The sequence below is a fragment of the Protopterus annectens genome, chromosome 5.part1 (genome assembly GCF_019279795.1).
Source record: "Protopterus annectens isolate FY-2018-M chromosome 5.part1, PAN1.0, whole genome shotgun sequence".
Lineage (NCBI taxonomy): Eukaryota > Metazoa > Chordata > Ceratodontiformes > Protopteridae > Protopterus > Protopterus annectens.
Window position 1 is genome coordinate 91,949,750 of NC_056736.1, and position 12,500 is coordinate 91,962,249.

The 12,500-nt window shown below is 42.4% G+C and overlaps 1 protein-coding gene across 1 annotated transcript in view; it reads right to left on the reverse strand.

The window, feature by feature from the left end:
* The window catches only part of MYCBP2 (MYC binding protein 2), a gene marked incomplete in the record, with an annotated part of 5,088,083 nt that overhangs the window by 4,914,323 nt on the left and 161,260 nt on the right, over positions 1-12,500 (reverse strand). Inside the window, 1 exon segment of the mRNA XM_044072904.1 lies at positions 5,470-5,545. Within this exon segment, the coding sequence (XP_043928839.1) occupies positions 5,470-5,545 (76 nt within the window).

Sequence of the window (12,500 nt, forward strand, 5' to 3'; positions counted from 1 at the left end):
TTGTATGGATATGTAGGTTTCAACACAATGCAGCAATCTCTTTTAATTTATTGCTCTCTCTCTCAACTGCATCAACCATAGAATGAGTATAAAGGAAGTGTGGGTAGGGCAAAATCCCCATACATGGGTTTTTGGATGATATTATCTTGCACTCAAAACACTGAGTCTGCCATTAGGGTGTTGCAAGATATTTTATGACAGCTTCAAATATTTTCAGAGTACACAATAAATAAAAGCAAAACAAAGGCTATAGCAGCAAATAAACAAGAATTGGTTCAACAATACCCATATGTATGGGTACATGAAAAGATGAAGTATTCAGGCGTACAGAGTAAAAAGACTCTGTTATGGTAGCTAAGGGTAAGAGAAAAGGGGCAAAGTAAAACATTATTGACAAATTCAACATATTTATAAACAAGCTTCACATAGCTGCAGGTCCATCTGAAATAATTCAGTAAGTCAACAATGCCACTTTTGTATACACAGCTGTCTCCATGCAGGAGCTGTAAAATTTTACACAAGCGGCATACAAATTCAGTCGAAAACTGTCTCTAAGCATACAATCTAGCACTAAACCTCATAAAACTAAAATGATGGTCTTCCATTCTAAGAACATAACTGCTCCTACACTTAATATAATTTCATCTCAAAATATAAAAACAGATACCATCCCATATGCAAAACTGCTAGGGATCAGAACTGACAATCTACTCAAACTGGATACATGTTTCCTATGCACCATCAAAAGGACTCCTCTGAAACTTGGCCACCTATATAAGGTCAAAAACTTTCTAACAGACTCTAGCTGTAAAGCCACTGATGCTGGTTATCTCCAGATGAAGTGATCCAAACATACAGCATGTAGAACAGTTGCCAGTTTATGGCTGAGGATATAAAGAAATTCGAGGCATGTTTCTGAATGGATGTAATGGGGTAGTGGTTATGTCATTCCCCTTCCTCCTTCTTTCTTTTCTGTGGCCAGCTTTGGTAGCCTGCTACTTTACGGTCAGAATACTTGGCTATTACTTTTGCCATGATGTAGTTAAATAAAGGAGGCTTTCTTGAGCAATTTGAATTGGGCGGATATGGTGTGAATACTAAAGCTCCTTTATAGCTGTAGCACCTAATTTATAGTTCCATATTTTAGAAGTGAAAGAATCTAATCTCTTTTTGCTTACTTTTTTTTGACCACTCAGATCAAAATCTGTAACTGCAAGTTTTTAGAGTTGTTTATTGTATTAGTTTATGCACTGCACAATTGCATAGTTACCTCTCTATTTTTAGAAAACAGTAGTGCCTTCTAGTCAGACAAATCTTGTGAGACATTTTATGTTTGTCATACAGAACTCACTATAGCATTGTGCCTGCTCCATAGCTTAATGTTGTAGTAGACCACATTTATGTGCTTCATGCATGTCTTTTGGTACAACTATAGCAAGGATGGCATAAGTGGCACCCTATTTTGGTTTTACCATCCCAGACTGACAAAAAAGCATCCCCATAACTAAGCTGAGGGGTAAAAGGTCTTCAGGTTAAGCACAGAACTATTAAATGTAGACATTACATATGTAAAAACTTATTGTTAAGCTAGTGCTCCAAACCACGTAAATGATAATCAGAAATACTTTTGAGTTTCAAGGAATGATTGTTCTGCCTAGTATCTTGCACTTGAAAAATCCACACCTTTACCCCACCCTTCAGAATTCTTTGTTGATGTGTACAACTCAGGATATAATTTAAAACTGCATATTGTCAGTACAGTTCAGATTAAGGATCACATTATTTATTTTGTCCTTATACATACTACATTATTGTATGTGCACTTTACACTTTCTTTTTATGTCACTGAGGCACTTATTTATATTTAGATCTGGGCTATGAAAACAATGAATTTCACTCTAGCAAGAAGGAAGGATTACATGAAATGTATTTTATGACCAGAATTCAGAAAAAAATTATAACACATCTGCTTAACAAAAAATGTTTAAAACTGAAGAGAGTGGCCCACAAGTGATTAAGTCTGTAATAGTAGACAAGTCAGTGCTAGAGCTACATAAGTAAGCAATTCACTTGCAGAGGTAGTATGAATACTGTAAAGACTTGGGTAGTACTGTAACAGGTCACATGACGTAGGCTCATTAGTGTACATATAGCACATTCACAATGATGCAGTTCCATATATACATTGTCATACCATTCCAGGCACAGCTGTGACCACAAACAATGTCTAAACAGCAAACTCTGTGCTATGTTTGCATTAAAAATGGAAAAGAATTGGGTGAATAGGACAGCAGAAAGTGGGAAAGAGTACGCAGAGGAACATACAGAAGGAAAGAGTGATATGCAGTAGGGGAGGAGGTGTATTTGTTTGTGGGACAGGTGCCCTTTTATAAGAAAAATAGAGAGGGTAAGTAGCATGAGGGTGGTGTGGGTAGGAAAAAGGATATAGTGATGGCAGCAACAGCAGACAAACTGATGCAAAAGGGCAGCAGGCACTGAATTTATAGATAAAACATTAAACTGTAAAGTTGTTTGTCAGTAGCAACCTCTTTAGTTACAGATTTCTTTAAAGTAGAATTATTCAGATGGTTTTACTTCTGCAGAGATTGAGAGTATCGAGTGATATTGGTGGATTATAATTACAGAAGTTTTGAGTGGCCTTTTATGGTTGAAATTTTCTGAAATGGGTAGTTAATTGGTTCATACATTTTGTCCCATTGCTTATATTAAAAGAATGTGTAAAGCAGCAAATTTAAAACCCATTCTAACAAGTGGTGCTGTATTATACAAGGAATATAATTGAATACAGTCAGGAAGATGAATCAAAAAACAAATGCGTGTATGCATGGCCCTAAAAAATGTGTGCAAGTAGTCTGTTTTGAAAACAGCCCAAAGGTAAACTTAATCCTCCACTAGCCAGATGCATTTTCTATGAATCTGGGTTTTCATGCTATTTTAATGAATGTGAGTTTTGCCGTTTCAATGAATATGAGTTTCAAGGGCAGAGAAGTTTACAGCTCATGCTAAATCTGTATTCATTGAGACTGTATTGTTTGTTTAGCAAATGGCTATCTGTGTTTGTGTTATTTTATTTCAATATCTGTAAACATTGTGGAAGTAAATAAGAAAACAGTATGCACACTGATAGATTTGAACAATGTGTATGGTAACTGGTGAGAAATAGCCAAGTAATTGAACACTGGAATGGCTGGGGAGGGGACTGCTGTTGGAGGGTGGGGGTTACTGCAAGAGGGGTTGCTCGAGGGGGTGGCAATCTATTACCCTGCTAGGGCCCTATTTGATTATGATCCAGTTCTGGTATTTAAAGTAGGAAATAAGTACACAAAGGTAGCTGCAGTTTAACTACATTACAAGGTATCTTTTTCTTCTTATCCATTTAAATGATTTAAGGAAATTACTGGAGTGGCTTTCTTGGGGAGCGACTTACCTGTGGGTGTGGCTCAAATAGGATTGTTTTGTGAGTATGTTGTGGGTAGGGCGTAAGGGGGCGCCAGAGCACTACTTCGCCTAGGGCACCATTTCAGCTAAGGCCGGCCCTGCTTGTGTACAGACCTCTTCATGTCACCCCACAAATTTTCTATTGGATTTTGGCATGGCCCTGGCTGGGACATTCCAAAACTAATTTTCTTCTGGTGAATCCATTCTTTTGTTGATTTGAATGTATACTCGAGGTCACTCGTGTTGAAAGGTGAAATTCCTTTTCATCTTCAGCTTTCTAGCAGACACCTGAAGGTTTTGGGCCAAAAGTGACTGGTATTTGGAACCGTTCAGAATTCCCTCCCCCTTGAATAAAACCAGTTCCAGCTGGAGAAAAGCAACCCCCAAAGCATGATACTGCCCCCACCAAGTTTCACCGTGGGGGTGGTGTTCTTTTGGTGATGCGAAGTGTTGCTTTTGTGCCAAACGTACCTTTTAGAAATGTGGCCAAAAAGTTCAACCTTGGTCTCATCAGACCATAACACATTTTTCCACATGTTTTTGGGAGACTGTATCGTTTTGCAAAATTTAGCCAGGCCTGGATGTTTTTCTGTGTAAGAAAAGGCTTCTGTCTTGCATCCCTACCCTATAGGCAAGACATATGCAGAATACAGAAGATTGTCGTCACATGTAGTACACAACCAGTACTTGCCAGAAATTCCTGCAGCTCCTTCAGTGTTGCTGTAGGTCTCTTGGCAGCCTCCCTGACCAGTTTACATCTTGGTCTTCTCATCAATTTTGGAGGGACATCCAGTTCTTTGAAATGTCACTGTTGAGCCATATTTTCTCCACTTTTTGATGACAGTCTTCACTGTGTTCCATGGTAAATCCAATGCTGTGGAAATTTTTTGTACCCTTCTCCTGACCGACACCTTTCAACAATGAGATCCCTTTGATGCTTTGCAAGCTCTCTGCAAACCATGGCTTTTGCTGTAGCTGGCAACTGAGTAAATGTTAGGAAAATCCTACTAGGACAGCTGAACTTTATTTGGAGTTGATCAGTCTCTTTAATTGATGGCAGGTGTGTACCCAAGAACACTGAATGCTGTAATTAAATCAAAAGGTGCTTCAGCAAAGTATTAGTTTAAGGGTGTGCACACTTATGCAACCAGCTTATCGTACTTTTTTTTAAATTTTTCCCCCTAACAGATTTGTTTGTTTTTCAATTGATTTGTACAGGTTACAGGTCATATTAAATGTAGGAAAAGCTTTGAAATGATTTATTGTGCTCTCACTTTTTTATATCACAAAAATCTGGCATTTTAACAGGGGTGTGTAAACTTTTTATATCCACTGTATACACAAGTATGTATACACAAGTATGTTAAATTTGATGAAACACCCAGATATCAACCACAAAACATCAATACAAATGTAGACATTCTACTACACATGCAGAGAGCAACAATTCACCACATGGAAAATTCCAATTAAAAAAAAAAAAACACAAAAAAACATTTTGTGTAGGTACCTCCCATATTCCCCTAATTATAGATATCAACTCTGACAGAGCACAACCTCTGGGGTAGGGGATATTTCCCACGAGTGAGGATCGTCAGTCTCACATACCTTTCGACCATCTTTCTTGTTGACTAAACTGAGTCAACAAAACAGATGTACACATTTGGGAGTAAAATATACATATATACATACCATACACACACACCCACACACATGCATATATATAAATCGCAAAGACCACCTTCAGACACAGTTTGTGATACTAAAAGCAGCATTACCTGGAATCTTCACTACATTACCCCTACAGTATCAAATGTCACTACTTCATTCCAGTTTAAAAACACTCTACTCAGCTAAGATGCCAAATGACACGCACAAGAACCACAAAATATTTTTTTTATTAAACAGGATTTCAATCTCGTAAGCTTACAATCAGTAATAGCAATGGTATTCTACTGTACAAAGTGGCACCGGATCTAAACAACTACAAATATGCTACAACACCATTACCTTGGTTCGAGATTTCCCTTTGGATTTTGTTTTCTGTTTCTTTTTCATTTTCTTCTTGCTTAAAATTTTTTTATTCCTTAAAAAAAGAAAAAAGCGGAGGTGTTTAGCAAGAAATAACAGCAGGCTTCCACACATCCAGACTTTTACTAAACAAGCAACAGAATATGAATAAGTCCAGATAAAAACACTTTAGCTAGCAAATTTAGGAGACATTCACTCTCATAACCCTCCTGTGGGAGAAATAAAAACACCTTGCTGATGTTTCAAGCAATTTATTTAGTTAAGAAGGTATGTGGATGAGTGTTCTTGTTCTAATACATTACAGTAAAAGGTCAGTTATTTAAAGGCAGTTACAGACAATGGTGGGAGGTCTGGGGAGCTGACTGGAGGAAATCTGGGAGATGGAAAAAAGTACAGTTGTGTACACTTACCATAAATGTAGATGTTAGAGTGTATTCACTGTTGCAGTCATCACATTTGGGTTATCTGCCTGCAGGTAGCCCTCAGCCGACCTGAATAACACAGTCTTGGATTCCTGGGTCAGATGCGGTCTCTTCTTCTATGACATCAGGTCGTCAGGGGTATAAAACATGCAGCCGACGCCACTGCAACAGTTCTTGCCCCAAATGGCAGGTGCCCCCACAATGGGAAGCAATTGTATGTTATGGTACACCTCCATCAAAAAGCAAATACACCAGAAAACTTAAATATACCAAACTAGAAGGAAAGGTAGAGCCAAGAGAAGTCAGGGGGATGGAGAGAGGGTAACCAGGACTGCAACGGTGAATACACTCGAACATCTACATTTATGGTAAGTGTACACAACTGTACTATGTTCTTCCTGTTTCACTGTTGCAGTCATCAACATTTGGGTTGATTCCCAAAGCTAAGGAAAGGAGGAGGAGGAGGAGGAGGAAGTAAGAGCATTAGGGCCAGCTATTAAACCCTGCAAAACTGCGGTGGCAAATCCAGCTCTGGATTTAGAAAAAAAAAAAAGAGGCATGTGGTAATGCTTGTTGAAGGTATGTACAGAGCTCCAGGAAGCAGCTTCTAGGATGTCCCTGGTAGGGACTCCTCTGAGAAAGGCTGCAGAGGTAGATGCAGCCCTGGCGGAATGTGATCTTATCCCATGTGGGGTAGGTTTTCCATGGTGCTTGTAGCAGAAATAGATGCAATGGGCTATCTATTTGGAAATGGTTTGTTTTGAAATGGCCTTCCCCTCTGCCCCTGCAGCAAAGCCAACTAGCAGCTGTTCAGATTTTCTGAGAGGCTTAGTCCTATCCAAATAAAATCTAAGTTGTCTGTGCACGTCCAGAGAGTGCAGTATTCGTTCTCTTTTGTTTTGTGGATTAGGGAAGAAAGAAGGCAAGTGGACTGATTTAGGGGCACACTAGACACCACCTTGGGCATAAAGGAAGGATTGGGCCTGAGAGAAACCCTGTCTGCATGGAAGATAATGAAGGGTTCCCACTGCCATGAGGGCCTGTAATTCAGACACTCTTCTTGCTGAAATGATGGCTAGAAGGAATGCTGTTTTCCAAGAAAGGAATTTCAACTCTGCTGTTGCAGCTGACTCCAAGGGAGGGAGGGTGAGCTTTTCCAATACAAAGTTAAGGTCCCAGGCTAGAGTAGGGGCTCTCCTGGGAGGTCTTAAATTTTTGGCCCCTCTAAGGAATTGTTTTAGCAGAGGGTAAGAGAAGAGGGGTGGCTCAGTATTATAATGAGCTGAAATGGCAGAGGCACGAATTTTAATTGACGAGAAGGATAGGCCCTTGTGGAGCATTTCTGTTAAGTACTGAGCTGGGCACCGCTGTGCCCATTCCCTAAGTCTGGCTCCAGGAACAGTATCTTTTCCACTTTTCAGCATAGGGTTTTCTGGTATTAGGCCTTCTGGCCTCCAAAATGACATCTAGTACCTGCTTACTGAGGGATGCTATTGGGGAGCTCAAGGAATTAGCCAGGCTGCAAGGTTCATGGTTTGAAGCTGAGGGTGCAGAATCTGGCCCTTCTGCTGGGAAAGCAGGGAAGGGGTCTGAGGCAGGTGCCATGGTTCCACAGCAGTGTCATTCTGTGCAAGAGGGGGTACCGGTGCTGGCATGGCCAGTCTGGTGCAATCAGCATTGTCCTTGGCTTGTCCTGTTTGATCTTTAGCAGAACCTTCAAGAGGAGAGGCAGAGGGGGAAAGGCATAAACCGAGTGGCTTTCCCAGGTAAAGGACAGGGCATCCACTTTCCAAGCTTGACTGTGGGGAGTCCTTGTGCAGAATTTGTCCAATTGGTAGTTCTGAGGGGAGGCAAAGAGGTCTACCTCTGGAGTGCCCCATTTGTTCCTCAAGAGGATGAATATTTTTGGTTCCAGTTTCCATTTGTGTGGGTCCATGACACTTCTACTTAAGTAGTCTGCCAGTGAATTTAGCTTGTAGGTGCACTTGGAAGCTCGAGGCTGTGTTCCACACAGCCATGGCTAGTCTGCAGAGAGGATACCAGTGGGATCCCCCCTGCTTGTTTATGGACCACATAACTGTGCTGTTGTCTGTCTTTACCAATAGTTGTTCTGGAAGAATGCGGTCTTTGAAGGCTTTCAGGGAATTCTGTACAGTTAACATTTCTTTTTGATTGATATGCAGGTGCATCTGTCTCGGGTTCCTGCATAGTCTGATGCCTCCGTTAGGGTTTGGGGAGCAGGGGGTAAAGTGAAAGGGAGCCCCTTGCTGTGGTAGCAGGCCTCTGCCCACCAAAGGAACTCTGTCTTTATGCAAGAAATGATAGGAATCATTGAGTCCAGGTCCTGAGAATGTTGACACCATAGGCTTTTTAGATACCATTATAGTTTCCTCATATGCAGTCTTGCATATGGAATTAGTGGAATGCAAGAGGCCATGAACCCCAGGGCTTGCAGAATTTTCCTTGCAGATAGCTGGGTCTTTGTGGCCAACAGTTTGAAGTAGGTTGTCTGATGAACTTTTTTCTCTGGAGTGAGGAAAGCCATCTGGGAAGTTGAGTTCAAGCTTGCTCCCAGGAATACAATCTGTTGGCAGGGTACCAGGTGAGATTTATTTTTGTTTATGGTGTACCCCAGAGAGGTTAGCGGTTTCTTTACAAATGCCAGATGTTGTAATAGCAAGTCCTGGCTTTCTGCCTGAATCAGGCAATCGTCCAAGTATGGGTATATTTGAATATTTCTCTGCCTGCAAAATACAATGGCTGGAGCTAGACACTTTGTGAATACCCTGGGCGTAGTAGATAAGCCAAAGGGAAGTGCAGAGAACTGATAGTGTATGGAGCCTGCCCTTTAGCATAAGTATTTCCTGCAAGATTCCCTTATTGGAATGTGCAGGTAAGCTTCCTTTAAGTCTAAGGTTGCCAACCAGGCATCTTTGCCTAGCATAGGAAGCAGCTGTTGAAGTGTTAGCATTTTGAATTTTGGGATTACCAGAAAGGTGTTTAGAATAGAGAGATGCAGGATAGGATGCCAGGAGCTGGGTTTTCTGGGTACCAGGAAAAGTCTTGAATAAAAACCTTGCCCCCTTTGTTCTGCTGGGACAGGTTGAATAGCCCTGATACTTAGAAGAGAAAGAACCTGCTGTTGGGCCTCCACCCACTGATTTGGAGGTAGGTCTGGCCAACGGTTTGGGTTTGGTAGGGAGTGGAAGTGGAATCTGCATCCTTGGGAAAAAGAAGTTGTCTTACCATAACGTTCCATCTGTATTGTTGATCCTCGTTCAGTCATTACATGTGGGTAGTCTGTTCCGACCTCAGAACCGAGCCGGTCATCTTCCAAGCTCACACCAGCTACAAACTCTCGAGCTGAACTCTTATCCAGAATTCCCCTCTCCCAGATACCTCAGATTGAGTTTGCAAGTCAAAAGAAGGTAGAGTCTACCTCTGGTCAAATGACCTAACAGAACCGGATGGTGAGATCCACTAGACGCCACAGGAGGGGAAAGGAGGGAGGGTCGTAATGACTGAACGAGGATCAACAATACAGATGGAACGTTATGGTAAGACATAACTTCTTTATCTGATATTGTTAAATCCTCGATCAGCCCTTACGTGTGGGACAGAGTTCCCAGCTACCTTTATTCCTGGGAGGCTCTCATGGAAGGACATTCCTGAGCAACATAGAACCAAAAGATGCTCTTCCCCTGGAGGCCAAATCTAACTTGTAATGATTGATGAAGGTATGAGGACTAGGCCAAGTTGCAGCTGCACAAATGTCATGTAAGGAGGCTCTAGCATGGAAGGCAGCAGAAGTTGCCACCGAACTTGTAGAATGAGCCTTTATGGTAGTAGTTAATGGAATATTGTATTTTCTATAAATAAAGGTTACGCAGTCTTTCAACCATTTTGCCATTGTGACCTTAGCAAGAGCACATCCTAATCTAGGTCCAGAATAGGCCAAAAATAACTGGTCTGATTTACGAGAGACGCCTTAGTCCTGTTCAAGTAGAAGCGAATTTGCCTACGAATATCTAGGGTATTAGGCAATACTCTCCTCTGTTTGAATGATTGGGGATGAAAACTGGCAATTCAATGGTTTGATTAAAGGACATTTCAGAGATCACTTTTGGCAGAAAGGAAGGATTAGTTCTCAGTGACACTATCTCTATGAAAAATCAAATATGGTCTCTTGATGCATAAGGCTTGAAGTTCAGAGATACATTTGGCAGAAGTAATGGCGACCAAAAACAAGGTTTTCCATGATAAATATTTGAGGTCAGAAGAAGAAGCTGGTTCGAAAGGTGACCGTGTCAAAGCTTGTAGGACTAATGACAGGTCCCATGGTTGAGAAGGTTCTATAAAAAGGGGGTTTTAGATGATTCATGCCTTTTATGAAAGTCTTGCATAATTTGTGTGACATAAGAGATGAGTCTTGGACACCATCATGAAAATTAGATATTGCGGCCAAATGAACTCTAATGGTAGAGGCAGATAGACTGGATTGGAATAAAGGTAGACAGACATTCCAGTACTATCGACACTGGTGCTGAAAATCTACCTGTTTTTCTTTCAGCCAAATAGTAAATCTTTTCCACTTGCTGAGATATGTAATTCTGGTGGAAGACTTATGAGATGCAATAAGAATGTCGCTTACTGGCAAAGAAAGATCATTCTGCCTGGCAATCAAAGGAATTGGAGGAGCCAAGCTGTGAGCTTCAGGCTGCTCAAATTGGGGTGAATCAGATTCTGCAGATGGGAGATCAACTCCAGGGTTGGATGGAGAATCCACGGTTGATCTAGCAGGTGAGGCCAAAGGAAGGTAAACCAAATCTGATGAGGCCAATATGGTGCTATGAGGATTACTTGGGCTCTTCAACCGGCGGGCTTTCTTCAGAAACTGGGGAATGAAGGGGAGAGGTGGAAATGCATAAAGTAGACCCGAGGGCCAATCGTGGACTACAGCATCCCTGGGTGACTATCCCGGAGGGGGAATAAGGGCGAAATAGTTGCTGCATTTGTAGTTGGTCTAGGATGCAAAGAGGTCGCAGCAAGGAAGACTCCAGCAGTTGAAAATCTCAGCCACTATCAAAGGATTCAGGGACCACTCGTGAGGTTGTAGAATACACCTGCTGAGTCTGTTTATCATCACGTTGGAACTCCCGGCAATGTGCGTTGCTAGAAGAAAGCGGTTGGTAGCCATCGCCCATTGCCATATCCTCATGGCCTCCCAACAAAGTGGGTAAGATTTGGTTCCACCTTGTTTGTTGATGTACCAGACCACCGCCATGTTGTCCGATTGTATCGCAATAGTCCCAGATGGCAGCAGGGGATGGAATGCTTGCAATGCCAAAAGCACCGCCCTGAGCTCTAGAACATTTATATGCAGATGGGCCTCCATTTCGGACCAAGTACCTTGGACTGTCTGCCCCTAAAATAGCCCCCCTACCCCATCAGGGAGGCGTCCGTGGTCACTGTGGCCTTGGGCTGTTGGGGGGAGAACGGGCGAGACCATTGTGATGGATTGTGCTCCATTCACCAATTTATATTTTGCTGGCACCTGAGAGTTACCCAAATCTTGGCTGAAAGAGGGTACTGAAAGGGATACCATTGGGTGAGTAGTAACCATTGTAGAAGCCTCCAAAATTTGTCTCCAGTCCCCGTTTTTTTTTGGCACCAAAAATAGTCTTTAGTAGAATCCGGACGGATCCTATCTGGTCTGGAGGGACTATTTGGTTGACTCTTTCTTAGCAGCTTTGAAATCTCTAATGCTGCTTCTTCCCTTTGACTGGGTGGAACGTTGGGTAAGCTTGTTAGGGGAGCGGGGCAAAGGTCAAAGGGGATATGATAACCTCTGGTTATTATCCTTTGTACCCAAGAATCGGTGGTAATGGTTAGCCAGGCAGAAGAGTACAAAGAGAAACCATCCCCAATCACTTCCAGAGGAAAGTAGTTGGGCCGCTCTTCAGGAGCGCTGGTAGGATTGGCCAGGGAAAGAATCCCTGGAACCCTGGTTACGCGGACCCCCTCTGCCTCGAAAGGGGAGTCTTCCCTGTCAGTTTCTCCCTCTGCCTCTAGGGGAGAACTCGGCCTGTGTGTCACGGAAAGAACCATGAGACTTTTTGTGCCATATCTTCCCACACTTCTGGTTTCTGGAGAAAGCCTATTGAGGGGAAGAATAACGAACACTCACAGCAGAAAGGGTCTTACCATCCTGTTCACATCTAGCCAGTGTGTTTTTAACCTTGGGTCCAAATAATGAACAGGCTTCAACGGGAGCACTGAGAAAGGAAGCCTTGAAGGGTTCCGCAAAATCACACAAGTGCATCCAGGCATGGCTTCTCAGAACAATGCCTGAACCCGCTGCTGCTCCTGATACGTGAGATATCAGGCGCATGGAGGAGTTCGATATCGATTCGATGGTGCACAGAAAAAAAGGGGGGGGGGTTTGCCCCCCCGGGGTTGCCCTTTTAAAAAAGAAGGCGGGGGTTGGTACCCCCCATAAAACCAAAAAATTTTTGCCCCATTTTAAAATCCCCTTCCCCATTGGGCCTTCCCAAAAACCAAAGTTTTTTTTTGGGGGGAAAAAGGGGG